Raw genomic sequence first — 14,646 nt, 5'->3', positions numbered from 1 at the left:
TCTGTTATTAATGTTACTGGCATTGTAACTATTGTTCCCTGAAATGTACTCCGTTGGCAATACCTGCAAAAAAGTATCTAGATTTTTTCTGCCCTCTGGCAGCATTTTAGAACTGTTTTTCCCTCTGGAACCTTTATGTGCATTTGTATTTGTCTAATAATAATAACTGTTTTTAACTTCTGGTTCTCTTCTCCTCCTGCCCGTGTTTGCAATGTGCCTATCACCCGGTATGTGGGCCTACAATAAAGTATAGGCATGTGATGAAATGCTCTATTTTTATAATAGATCAGGTATTTTATACTGTTTTATGTGCTAAAGGGAGCATTTTAAAAAAGCTAAATAAATGTGAGAATTGTTCAGTATGCCAGTGTGGTATACTTTCTGTGGCTTAGTGTCTGGACCAGTGGGCTTCACACTGTTGTGCTAGCCCCCCTAGCGGTAGCAGAAGGCAAATTCAGTGGGCGCACAAGGCTCTCTAAAAATTAAGTCTAGGGACTGATTTTAATACGAAACATAAGCAGTAATGGCCTTGGGTTGGAGGGGGGGGCAGCAACAATAATTCTGCTCAAGAGGGGGGGGGGGCGCTCAGCATTTAAAAAAAGTTTGAATACCACTGGTCTGCACTAATGGTATCTTTTTGTCCATTCTAGAGTTAAGCCTGACTGCTCTGCCTCCCGACTGATTTTTAAGAGAGGTTTGGTTTCTTCTAGGCTGGTTGCTCTTCCCCACCTTAGGGTTAGTTGTGGCACAGCCCTCAACAGCTTAGGTTGTATAAAAAATTCCTCCACATTTGAAAAGAAAAGTCTTCCTGTGAGCCAAAAGAGTTCTAACCTATGCAGAGACTTTTTTAAAGTACACTACCACCAATTGGAACCAGTTCAAATGTCTAGGTCCAGGCTACTGACCCAGGGCACCGTATTGGCAAACCCCCACATTTGATGGTCCCTCGGGCCAAAAACATACGAGTCACATCTCCACTGGTATCTGAATGGGTTTCACTTGGGAAAAACCAAATCCATACAAGACGAGCATAAAGTGGAGGGTTCTCTAAAGTGAGCAAAACCTTACGCCAATGTACTTTTCTGTGCATGAGAATGAGTCTAGGTTCCTAATTCAGTACTGCAAGATTTTCTAAATAGCAGAAACGAGCTATGTAATTTCCACATAACATCCATAGATATAAACATTTTCATGTTTTATTTCCTGCACAGTTCTGAACTTTCCAACTTTGTGAAAGAGGCACGGGCTAAAAATGGAGGCAGCTTTTCTGGTTTAGATGCGAGTGATGTGGTCAGCAGAGTGACTGAATATATATTAGATCTTCAAAGCAAGTCGCCACCACAGAAAGAAATGGTAAGCAACTTATGCAGTTTAAGCTAAGTTTACTTTAAATTGGGATTTGGTAGTGTGTGTGTATGTGGAGATTATATATATTCAGTGAAAAACGTTAAAGGGACATTATGGTTACAAGTAAAACCAAAAAAAACGCTGAAATTCGCCAGTTATGGTAAGCTAACCAACCTCGGGCCACCACCGTGCACTGCTAAAACTAACACCTAGGACATCAAAGATGACATCACAAATGTCATTGATGACATCACATATATGGCCCACTTGTTTTTGTTTACTGACATGATTAGGGCAGTTTTAATTTTTTACTGACAATAAGAATTTCCAAAATTTAGAAGGTGCTATATATCATCTACACGTTAACCTTTTTATATGTTCTTAAAATACTTTCCTTAGAATTTTATCTGAACTCATAGTGCACATACATGGGGCAATAGCACACCTGAAATACACAATATGTGTACATGATGATTAACTCTGTTATTGTCATTTGTTGGTGCGGCTGTTTGTCTTCCTTACTTGAGTTTCCCTTTCATGCGCCTCTAATTTGTATGCATGGTGCGTTTTTATATGTATTTTTTCTACTAACACAAGTGTGTGGTAAGGTTTCAATTGTTGCCTATTTATTCCATGTTTAACATTACTCAAAACTCTGATAAAGTAGCATTTATTATTTTACTACCCAAAATTACCAGATTAGAAATATTGTACTTCTCCAGCATTGGATCTTTCATGGATTCACATGCTTTGAATATTACCCGTCGTCAGGCTGGGAACCTCGGTCACTTTAACCTAGCTTTTTCCTATGGAAATCTTCTACACTTTAGTGTCCTATCAACGTCCTTTTTGGGTTCTTTAGTCCCCACCAATAGGACGCAGGCTATAAATAGCCCCGCCCCCATGGCTTCCCTTCAGATTTCAACTGTCTCAAAACTGTTGGGATCACCTCATGTTCGTTGTGTTTTTGCACGTGTGTGTGCTGTTTGTGTATTGAGATGGCTTCTGGGGCTCCGAAGAAGTCTCTGTTCTGGCCGTGTGCGATTTGTGGGTTGAAGAAGGTGTATGAGGGTGACAGGAACATGGATTGCCTCTGCTGCCTTTAACCCCATCACTGAACAGACTCTTGCGTGATTTGTAGAGGGTTTTCGCAAAAGACTCTTAAGGACCGCAATCTGCGGTTGGTTTGTTGGCTTAATGAGGGTACCTACCCAGCCTCAGAGGAGGGTCGGTCCGGAGACTGTCCTCTGAGTGGCCTGTGCAGTCGGCGGATCATAGCCGGGCGGCGTCGGCCGAGCCTCCGGCTAAGAAACCTCGTCCTGCTCCTGTGTTGGAGGTGGGGAAGATCCTCTTCGAGTAAGCAGCTGTCGAAGGGTGCTTCTTCGTCCAAGCATGGTCGTTCGGACCATTCCCGGGGGTCTGGTGGTAGGCCCGAGAAGTCAGCGTCGCAGGAGAAGGCCAAGAAGCACTCGTCGTTGAAACGCTCCTCTTCAGGGGAACATCACAGGTCGTCCTCTAGCAGGGCATCCTTTAAGCACCGGTCCAGCGCTGCCCAGCAGGCAGGGTCTCCTTGGAAATCTAACCCGCAGGTGTTGGTTCCGTCGTCGACGGTTGCTCTTCCATCTACGGTTCTGTCGACGTTTGGTTTATCGGCGACGGCAGTGTGTGTTAATCCCGATGCTTTTCTCATCATCGAGGATGGACACGGAAGGATTGTTGCAGACGAGTGGGGCTTGGCAGTCTTCCGCCTTTGACTTGCTGTTGCCTGACACCATTCTACATCAGGAGACTGCAGCTTTTTCGGTGTCCTCAGAGGTGGACGACGACCGGGAGCCATTGTTGTGGCCGTCGGCCTTGGGACTGCAGAGTGTTGGACCTTTGACGTCGGTGGGTGTGGGTGATGGTCCGGCTAGTTACCCACTGGTGAACCCACAGTCTGTTGTCGCTCCAGGTTCTGTCCACGATGCAATCATTGTTAGGCCAGCTGGATGCGAGGTTGCCCCCTCTGAATGTGGTCCTGGTGGGGCCTGTCATGGATGCTGCTGGTGTTCCTCCGCGTTCATCTGCCACGGCTGGGTTGCCGGTGCCGCTGCCGGTGAGAGAAGATCGTCCACGTTTGTACCCTGAGGAGGGTGAACTGTCGGAGTTGGACAGTGTGCCTCGGGACACCATGTCTACTGGTTCGTCGCCGACAAGGGGCGATGCGCGGGATACAGACGGGGAGGTTGAACAGCCCCAGAGTCCGGCATAGCCTTCCCCTGCCGATGATGTTGGGGCGTTCCACGCCATGATGGCTAAGGCGTGTGTGAAATTTAGGCTGACACCTGAGGAAGAGCGGAAGGAGTGCTTCCTGTTCGATCAAATGGGCAAGAGACGGAAAGCTGTATTCTCCGTGCCTATTCTAGACCACGTGTGGCAGGAGGGCGTGCGCACGATGCAACATCCCTTTTCGGAACCTGCTGACAAAGGTAGACTGGAGAAAAAGTTCAAGGCCCCGGAATCTACCCCGAAGTGCTGAGTGTCGCAGCCCACTCCTGAGTCTGTGGTGTCGACGGCGGCCATCCGTAAGGCCCGGAGTCAGCACAACTGTGTTACTCCTCTAGACAGTGAAACTAGGAGACAGGATGCCTTCGGGAAGAAGGTTTTGACTGTTGGGGCGATGACCGTGAATGCAGCCAATTCCTTAGCTGTCTTAGCACGCTATGATTGTGAGATGTGGCATCGGCTAGCGCCTATTTTGGAACATCTGCCAGAGGAGCACCGCAAGACCGCCATGCCCTTGGTGCGTGAAGAGGAGGAAGCTTCCAATCACAGTATTAATATTGCCGTTGACCTAGCAGAGTCCGGCTTTAAGCAGATTAACAATGGGGTAGTGCTGTGCCGGCAAGCCTGGCTTAAGTGCACAGACTTTCGCCCGAAGGTGCATTATAAGGTTATCGACATGCCCTGTGAGGGGGAGCCTTTGTTTGGCATGAAAATTGATGAGGCCCTCAAAGGGATGAAGGAAGACACTGAGACTGCTAAATCATTGGGGGCTTTACAGAGTGGGCACTCTTTTCGCTCCTTTTGCCTGTTCCTGGGGGCTTCGGGTAATGCCTGGTTTGCTTCCACCAGAGACCGGGATTACGGTCGGTCAGGTTATTCCTCCCAGAGGTATTGGAGATAGGCGCATTCAGCGCAGAAGAGTCGGGGCTTTCAGGCCCTGCGGAAAAGGGGTGCACAGCCCTCCACCTCTAAGGAGAGGCAGGCTAAACCACAACAATGACTGCCTTCAGGGCAATCTACTGGGGGGCAGGGTGGCGATACATGTGGATGAGTGGTGCAAGATTACGTCGGATCGTTGGGTGTTGGACACGGTGCGTCTGGGCCACTCGCTGGAGTTCAAGTGTTCCCCGGTTTTCATTCCTCTGGTGTATGACGTGGAACCACACATTCCCATCCTGCAGCAGGAGGTAGTTCTTATGCTACAGAAAGGGGCTATAGAACTGGCTCCGGTGGCAGAGAGAGGCCAAGGGGTATATTCCCGCTACTTTGTAGTGGAGAAACCCAACCGCAAGTGGCGACCCATCCTGGATCTTCGGGCGTTGAGCAAGACTCTGCAATGCCTGAAGTTCAAGATGCTCACTCTTCAGGAAGTCATCCGGATTTACAGGACGCATACTTTCACATCCCCATGCGTCGACGGCACCACAGGTTTCTGTGGTTTGTCGTAGGAGAAGATCATTACCAGTTTCGGGTACTCCCGTTTGTTTTAAAGTCGTCCCCCAGGACGTTTATGAAATGTTTGGCGCCAGTGGCAGCGTGGCTCCGATGGGAGGGTCATCACGTATACCTGTACCTGGACGACTGGCTGGTGCGAGGTTCGTCGCCAGGGGAGGCGCAGGAAAGTCTCAATGCTACCATGCAGCTGTTGCAATGGCTAGGCTTCGCCATAAACTTCGAGAAATCCTTTCTGTCGCCTTCCAGAGACTTGGTGCTTCTGGGGGCGGAGTTTCGGACTCAACTGAGACGTTTGAAGCCCTCAGGCGACAAGCTCATGAAGCTCCTACAAAGGGCGGCAGAGTGGAAGATCGTTGCAAGGGTGTCGGTCCGGACCTACATGTCGCTGCTGGGGGCTATGGCGTCATGCATTCCGCTGTTGCCAAACTGTTGTCTCTTCATGAGGCTGGTGCAAGAGTTCCTCGCAGACCGGTGGGCTCAGAGTCGCGGCTCTTGGTCAGACAGGTTGGTGATCAACGGCACTCTGGTGGAAGCTCTTCGCTGGTGGCAGTGCTCAGACAATCTGGTTCGGGGCATGCCATTGCTGGAGCCGTAGTTCCAATTTACGATTGTGGCGGATGCGCCTCAGACGGGATGGGGGGCGCTTCTCGGCTGCTCACAAGTTCAAGGCCTGTGGTCTCGGGTGGTGTCTCGGTTCCATATAAATGTGCTTGAGTTGAGAGTGGTTCATTGGGTCCTAAAATTGTTTCTGCTGCGCATATGCGATTCGGTGGTGAGGGTGTTGACAGACAATACCACCTTGATGTTTTATCTCCGGAAACGGGGGGCACGCATTCCAGGGTGCTGTCGAAGGCAGCACAGGAACTTTGGCATTGGGCTCTGTTGCACGACATTGGCATTGTGGCTTTTCATCTGCCGAGAGTGTTGAATGTGCAGGCAGATGCGCTCAGCAGGGATGTAGGCCAGCTGCACAAATGGCAGCTGAAGGAGGAACAGGTATCCATGATTGTCAGGAAGTGGGGCTATCCTCCATTGGTTCTCTTTGCGACGATGGAGAACAAACCATGCAGGGAGTTCGCCCGCAGGTGGGCTCACCCCGAGTCTCTGGGGGATGCGTTCCCCTGGACGGGCCTGTTCATGTATGCATTTTCTCTGTTTCCGCTCATCCGACGGACCCTCCACTGGATTCAGAGATACCCATGCCGTGTGATTCTGGTGGCTGCGTTCTGGGCCAAGCAACCTTGGTTCTCGGATCGCCTTCACCTGTCGGTGGCAGAGCCGATTCGGTTGGAAGCGACGCCAGACCTTCTGTCTCAGGACAAGGGTGCTGTGTGGCACCACAATCTGGGATCTCTCCGTCTGATGGCTTGGCTCCTGACTACTCCGAGTTTGGCCTGCTAAGGCTTTCCAGTGACTGTCGCCGAATTCTGGAGGCGGCAAGAGCACCGTCCACGAATGTCTCCTATGCATGTAAATGGAAAAGGTTTTGTGTGTGGTGTAAGGGCAAGCCGGGTGTGGACCCTTTCAACATTTCCCCTGAACAAGCTCTCCCCTACCTGTTGCAGTTGGCGGAAAGAGGCCTGGCGTTATCCTCCATAAAGGTACACTTGGCAGCGATTTCTAGATTTACTCGTTTAGTGAGCGCCTAATCAAGCATTTCTTGAAGGGGTTGTTTCTTACTTTTCCTCCGGTCAAGAAGTTTGCGCCGGTGTGGAGCCTTAATGTGGTACTTTTGGGTCTGATGAGACCGCCGTTTGAGCCACTGTCAACGACTCCTTTGCAGTTTGTGTCATGGAAACTGCAAAGGAGTCTGGTGGCCATTACTTCGGCCAGAAGGATATCAGAGTTGCAAGCATTGGTTGTGGACCGCCCATACTTGAGGTTCGTGAAGGACAAGGTTTTGTTGGCTACCAATCCGCACTTTATCCCTAAAGTGCCAACGACATTTCACAAACTCTCTTCCATTGTTTTGTCCTTATTTGCTTCAGCGTACACGCCTGCAGAACGAGCTCTGCGTTCGCTGGACGTAAAGAGGGCGTTGAGGTTTTAGTTGAATCGTACTCATGATTTCAGAAAATCTAAACAGCTATTTGTGGCTTATGGGCCGTCCATCAAAGGACAGGCAATCTCGAAACAAGAACTGTCTTGTTGGGTGTCCTCTGCTATCTCGTTCTGCCACACTAAAGCTGGTAAGCCTTTGGGAAGGACTCCAAAGGCACAATCAACGAGGTCTACGGCTTTGTCGGCGGCATTATGGTTGGGGATTCCACTGATGTACATGCCGCATACCGTTACCCGGCATTACTGTCTGGGGCAGCAGCATGGTGGTGATGTGCAGGTGGGACGGGCGGTCCTGCAATGCCTATTTCAATAAGGTAAGCCCCGCAGCTTCGGGGTGTTTATTTTTGAACTTGATCACTGAATGGGTTTATTTGTCATGTATGTGATTCTGTTTCTGTATTGGTTTGCCTTTACACTCCACCATGCATGATTGGTACTGCTATGTAATCTATTTACAGCATGTGAATCCATGAAAGATCCAATGCTGGAGAACGGAGTAGTTTCTTACCTGTAACTCCATTTCTCCAGCGTTGGTATCTTTCATGGATTCACATACGCCCCCCGGCCGCCCCTGCAGGCAAACCTAGTTCGGGTTCCCTATACGTTGGAGGTTAAAATCTGAAGGGAAGCCGTGGGGGCGGAGCTATTTATAGCCTGCAGCCTATTGGTGGGGACTAAAGCACCCAAAAAGGACGTTGATAGGACACTAAAGTGTCAAAGTTTTCCATAGGAAAACGCTAGGTTAAAGTGACCGAGGTTCCCAGCCTGACAACGGGGGAATATTCACAGCATGTGAATCCATGAAAGTTACCAACACTGGAGAAATGGAGTTACAGGTAAGAAACTACTCCCTTCTATGGTGCCTGCTGCAGCCATTTCCTATGTGTGTGTATGATTACGTTCCTGTATTAACAACAACACTCCAATATCATGTTTTGTATAGATGAGTACATTCTTTAATACATTAAGTAGTTCAGGATAGGTCTCCCGATCACCCCTAACATCGCAGGGGTTGGATCCTCCTTTTCTGTCTCAACAGCCTGAACCTCCATGCTTTGCTGCTGTGAGGCTAAGGTAAAAGGAGTCTGACATGTCGGACGATGTCCTAAATGTACTTCAATGGCTTGCTTTTCACCCACAGATTCCTCATCTTGATAGATATCCATCATCCAGCTCTGCTATTCGGAAACTTTTCTACAGGGGGTGTAGTGGACCTCGACTCGCCCATCGATCCGTCTTTCTCAGTGCACGATCGTCTCCTCCGGAAATGACATCAGGCGTCGTATATGTAACACATCACTATGCCCCATGCTTCAGTTCCTTTTTTCCAGACACCTAAACACTGCATCAGTAACACAACGCAAGTTTACTCAATGTTTTTTCTTCACGAAAATGGTTAGTTATTTGTAAAACCTCAACACTATGTCCACTCACCGGGTCTCAGGCTTTAAATGGTGCACCGATTGCGAGGCCAAAATGTCAGTAACCCACTCCCACAACATTTGTCTGTGGTGTTTGGGTTCACGGAGGCCTGTGCATCGTGCGCATAAATGCAACCAAAGTCCCTGCGTGAGAGAGCCGGTAAACTGGCTCTGTGCCGACCGCCCTCGAAATCTCTGACGCGGTTTCTCTTGCAGTCTTCAGAGGCCGCGACTGATGAGCTCACCCCCAAGAAGGGAGAAGGCAGACCTCGGGGGGGGGGGGGGTTGACAAAAACAGTCCCACTCTAGGAGCCATTCCTCTTAGTCGTCTTCGCGGAAGAAGAAACGCCACCACCATCGGCGGGAATCAAGCTTATCTTCGTAACGAGGTAAGCCCTCGAAGAGACCCACCACTGGCGAAGAGTGGTAAAGTTTTAAACAAGATATGCTTTCCATGTTGAAACAGGTGGCTGTCGATGTGATGCCCCTCCTCCCTCCGACCAGCAGTCCTTGGCTGCAAAAGCAGCACTCGGCAACCCCCGACCCCACGCTAGCCACTGAACCAACACCATTGATGGCGACAAAACCTTCCGGCTCGGCAAAAAAAGGTGTGGAAAAAGCCTTTGGAAAGCCAGCCAAAGGCTTCCTCCCACAGCGACCATCGTCCGACGGAGCAGTCAGCACCGAAAACTATGCCATCAATGGCGCAGGCTATACTGCCGGTGTTAAAGGCTGTGCAACCGGCGTCCAAAGCCATTGCATCAGGGGACACACCCTCAACGTCGACTGTTAGGCAGAATCCTGTGCAGTTCCCTTAGGGAACAGTACACAATATTAGGACTACAGGTGAGAGCAATAAATCTCCTTTGGTATCAGTCTGTACCACAAGGATTTAGTTGGTAGCTGTGGCTGAGCAGTCAGACCTGTCTCAAGAGGGAGATAAGCACTATTCAGGGTTTACACAATAGGCCTACAATACCATGGAACAAGGAAACACTGACCAAAGCGTTGTATTAAAAAGTAGTTATATATTTATTTTATACACTTCTATTAAAACTCATGTATCACAGTCATCAAGCAAGTTAAATTAAGTCAAAGGAAAAATATACACACTCCCAAGTTAAATTGTATACTAAGTGAACCAGAGTGAAAATTGAGCAAAACAGCACAGTGACAACTACACACAAGGGATCCTCTAACAATTCCACACAAGGGAGGGAAAGCACAAGTTATATAGAAATAGGTTCTTACACACCCTAGCAACACTTCCCATCAGTTTGTGAACCAGTTTAAGCAAGGCAGTGCATCAGTATAAGCAATACTTAAATGAAAACGGAGCAAAATGGCATTTCACAAGGTTAGAAAATGGAAAGGAAAGGGTAGTTAAAAGAAATAGGTGCACCAACACAGTTCTCAGTGAGAATCAATCTAAAGAAGGCAGGTCTAACGAATGTAGCTAGAGTCAGTAGGCCTGTGCCAGAGTCAGTGGTACAGGGCAAGGGCCCAGGAGCAAAATATTCTTGTAGCTGCAGTCAAGTCTTTGGTTAATGAATTTGAAAAGGTGGTTGCAGAAGTTTGAAAAGACAATGTTACGAGAGAGGGGCGGCCAACCCAACAGGTGGGTAAAGGATTTAAAACACCTTTAGTGCTACCGCGAAGAAAGGATGGCCTGGCGGAACAATGTACCTTTTAATGAAGAAGTGGCTCCCGCGGTGGCGGTTGTTCCTGGTAGTTCCTGCAGTTCGGGGGATCCAGCAGAGGAAGAGAGGCTCTCGTCGTAGAGGAAGGCTCGAGTTACTGCACTACCCAGGGATGAAACCAGCCGCGGTGCTGCCTGACAAATAAAAGGTATGCTCCTTTAAATCGTGGTCCGGGTGGACTGGTGCCTGGCTGGTTGTATACAAATTGTTTGTTTTACAACTGTTCGAATGACAATTGATCTTTTCACAATTGACCGAATTGTGAAGGTCAATTGTAACATATATGTGGAGGGAAACCCCTCACATAAACCCCCCCAAAACCCATATATATATATATATATATATATATGTCAATTGTGAAAAGGTCAATTGTGACCCTTTAAATTTGGTCAATTGTTCATTCGAACAATTGTAAACGAACAATTTGGGTAATACCGCCTGGCTATCCAGCCACCGAGTACAGGGTATGGGAGATTCGACCAAGGCAGGTCCGGGAAGGCGATTGGCAAACTGGTTGGCCCCACCAGCTCAAGGGAAGAAGGCTCTTGCAGGTCAAGATCTTCAATCGTCGTGTGGAGAAAAGTGGCGAGACGCTGCAGCAGGGCTTCACCGGTGGTTCAGTCGTTGCAGATGTCTTTGGCTTATCTCCGCTTCGGCTTCTTAGTTCTAGTGGCAACATCTTGCTCTTCCAGCCCTCGGGACCCTGCTTTTATGCATAAAGATCCCCATTGATACAGCCTAGCTGTCACTCACACAGTGGAGTGATCATTTTAGCGGGAGACCCTCCAGCCTATCGGGATAGAGTGCGACATGGGTTGCTGAGGCAACCCTGTCCAGGGGTCCTATTCCCCCTCCCACACAATGGACCCACCCCAGACTCAGTGGCGCCAAAAGGAGGGCTTCTTGGCAGAAACCTGCCAAAAGGACGAACAAAGGATCCCCGGCCTGGAGTTTAGAGAAAGACACAAGAAAGAAGTTATGTTAAACTTCTGGCAAATAAAACCTACCACAGCAAAGTTAATATTAAAATGCACCGGCAGTATGTTGGAGGCTGTCAGAAAAGGTGGTGCCACGAACAATGGGAAAATCCCATAGGGAAATATATTGCGGTCGAATATTTATGGTAGTAACCACTGCCACCAGCCAGAAACTTTTGAGAGAGGGACTGTACTTTACCCTCTCGAATATGAACACAGGGGAAAAACTATTTACCCCTTCCAGTACCTCCATAGTTGTACTGGTTTAGTTTATAGGTTTTGACTAGGTTTTGACTAGTAAAGTTAATGGGGACTTTACATGCCCTGGGAGACAGTGGTCAGTCCCAGGGAATGGAGTCTATGTTTGGGGGTTGCTACGACACCCCTGTGTCACTGCACTGAGGGTGCTGTGTAACACATGTGAATAAAGATGGTTCCTATGGGGTTGAGAAAGATCCCATAGGCATTAAATACAAAAATAGCCTAGAACACACATAGCAAAAATGCCTAAGAGTGGGGGAAAAGAGTCTCACTCTTAGCAGGTAAAAAGAAACAAACTCTTCAAATCCAGCAAAGCTGCTGGGGGACTCTATAGATAAGGGAAATTAGCCATAGAATGAGAATTCTCCCCAACATCGACAACCGACGAAAATATTTTCAGGCGCTATCGAAGTCGGTGTTCTGCGATTCTATGCGGTCGATCTTCTGCGTCAACCAGCCCGATGACATCGACCCAATTTACACGGGAGCTGGCAGTGTCGATTATTCTGACAATTAGGCTGATTTTATGGCATTGTCTGAAAGGTTGGAAGATGCCAGTGGTCTAGCCATGTCCCCAGACCTTGATATGCAGCAAAACCAACCCGACACTCATGCTAATGTTAAGTATAGGACGTTGGTAGAGAAAGTTGTAGAGACCCTTGGGCTGAAGTCGTCCACCACACCCCTTCAGGGGTACGACCTGACAGACATCCTAGATGAGGGTCCAGCAGTTGATCATAACATGCCTTTCAATCGGGCCATAGCAGACCCCTTAGTCTCCTTATGGCGACACCCTGGCACGTCTTCACCCAGCCCCCTCTGTGAATGCCAATTTGACTGGGAAGTACAGGCCGGCAAGAGGGGATCCTTCTTTCCTCCCTACACACCCTTCATCGTTCGATCTTTTGAATTTAATAGATTTTTTATTTATATTGCGCTCGTACACATGTGTTTCAGAGCTCGACAAGGCAAAGGAGGGGGCACAAGAGAGAACAAAAACAACAATCTTACTAGGCCCAGTGACATTGAGAACGTGCAAGTGCATGGGAAAGGGTAAGGGGGAGAAGTGTAAGGAAGGTGGGAGCAGTGGAAAGTGCAGAGCAAAGGAAAACAGATAAATAATAAATAGATAAAATAACAAGCAACAAACGGTGGAAGTGCAGCCTACAGGTGGCAAGTGCTGATTTAAGGCAACAGACAGGGTGAGATTGTTAAGTGCAGCGAGAAAAGGGGGGGGGCTGTATGGTTACAGATACAGGCCCCAGTGCAAGGGATTGCCAGGAGGCAGTGCGGGTGGGTGGCACAGTTGAGCAGGTATCTGGGCCCGGAAATCAGAAAGTAGGCCAAGTGCACAGTGCCAAGAGAGCAGATCAGCAGGGGATAGAAGGGGTGAAGGCAGAAGCAAAGAGGAAGGTCTTGAGGTGCTTCCAGAACCAGAGATGGTTTTCCTCAAGCTTCAGAGTGACAGGGAGGCTGCTCCAGAGGGAGGCCCCAGCCGAAGACAAGGATCTACCCCCAGCTTGTTTCTTTGAAAAACGACTGACCCTGAGGGGGTTGGAGGTAGAGGAGCAAAGAGCTCGAGAGAGAAGGTATTTACAAAGGGACAGCTGAACGTATATTGGACCCAGGCCCCAGAAAGCCTTGTGGACAATGCAAAGGATTTTTAAATGGATCCTTGCAGCCACTGGGAGCCAGTGGAGAGATTTCAGGGCTGGAGAGATACAATCCCAGGGCTTGAGGCCAAGGACAAGTCTTGCAGTCCTCTTCTGGATAAGTTGCAAAGGGCAGAGAGTTGAAGCAGGTAGATTTAGAAAGAGGCTGTTACAGTAGTCCAACCTAGAGAGAACCAGGGCTCGAGAGACAGTGAGCTTCTGGGTAGAAGGAGAGGAAAGGCAGAATACCTCTAAGGAGGTGCAGTCGGAAGTGTGAATTTTTGGAGACATCAGAGATGTGGGCAGAGAAGGAAAGCCTGGAGTCAAAGATGAACCCGAGGTTCTTAGCCTCACAGGTAGGGGTAGGAGGAGGGCCAAGGGAGGCCAGCCAGAGACACATACAAACATAGCTTGCGGCTTCGCAGAATATTCCTACGGTTTGTGGCAAGCTGTGGAACATGCAGTAGAATACGTCCCTTAGGGTGCTATGCGGGACGGATTTATACAGCTCGTGGTGGATGGGAAGGAGGTAGCCAAGCAGTCATTGCAAACAGGCCTGGACGTTGCAGATTGCATTGGCCGCTCAATGGGGTTGTCAGTAATTATGAGGAGGCAATTCTATTAAAAAAAAACTCTGGTTTTTCCCCTAATGTTCAAAACCGCCTACTGGACATGCCTTTTGAGGGAGATCTGCTTGGACAAAAGGCATTTTGACTCTTTAGGAAAAATTCAAAAAGTCTAAAAATTGCTGCTAAATCACAGGGCCTAGCTGCTCAGCCAGCTAAACCTGCTTTCAGCTCTGCCTCGAGGGGCAGAGGCTATAGCTGCTATGTACCCTATGGCAGAAAAGCACAGCTCCCGCAAGCCAGGCAGGTGCAGAGGCGTTTCTCGCGTCCCGGAAGGGGCAGAGGGGCTTCGCGAGGACAACAGACCGCAGCGGGGGGCGGCCACGCACTCTAAGCCGCTTTGAGGGCGGGCCCAGGCAGCCAAGCAAAATGACGTTGGTACGTGGCACGCAGCTCGACAAGATGGCTGCCGCGCCAGTCAACATGGCTGCTCGTCCGATGCCACTCCTAGGAACGGAGCAGGCAGGAGAACAAGTGTCAAGGTGGGACTGATGTCAACCAGGTACGTGTCCTACAGTTTATCCATCAGCAGTGCAGGGCAGGTTCCCCCTGCAAACTAGGCATAGTGCACTCTGGCCCCAGCAGCCCCCAGCCACTCCTTCAATATCTCCTGCAACCTCTTCAGCCTCTGAAGACAGGTTCTTTGAAAGGTTCCTGGCGCTGATGCAAACTTCCCAGATGGGGGCATCCTGCAGGATGCAGTCAGGGACTTGCTCTGTCCGGTCACTCCACCGGCACCCATAGTCATTCCTCCCATGGCTACGGCGCCTCAGGCCCCAGCATAGCCCCTGCTGCCCCTGCCGGCTCCTTTGATTCCGGCTCCCCTGCCTCCCACAGTTCAGGCAGCACCATAACAGCCTCCGGCTACGGTCCCCCCACTG

The 14,646-nt window shown here is 49.3% G+C and overlaps 1 protein-coding gene across 2 annotated transcripts in view; it reads left to right on the top strand.

The window, feature by feature from the left end:
• The window catches only part of TTC3 (tetratricopeptide repeat domain 3), a 2,698,168-nt gene that overhangs the window by 2,553,148 nt on the left and 130,374 nt on the right, over window positions 1-14,646 (top strand). For both annotated transcript variants that reach the window (XM_069636090.1, XM_069636092.1), the window contains exon 43: window positions 1,212-1,353. In XM_069636090.1, coding sequence (XP_069492191.1) covers window positions 1,212-1,353 — 142 coding nt within the window. The remainder of the gene's footprint in view (window positions 1-1,211; window positions 1,354-14,646) is intronic.

This window comes from Ambystoma mexicanum, chromosome 7p (genome assembly GCF_040938575.1).
Source record: "Ambystoma mexicanum isolate Mex_15411 chromosome 7p, UKY_AmexF1_1, whole genome shotgun sequence".
NCBI lineage: Eukaryota > Metazoa > Chordata > Amphibia > Caudata > Ambystomatidae > Ambystoma > Ambystoma mexicanum.
Note: the sequence above shows the minus strand (reverse complement) of the source record. Positions and strands in the feature narration are given on the sequence as shown.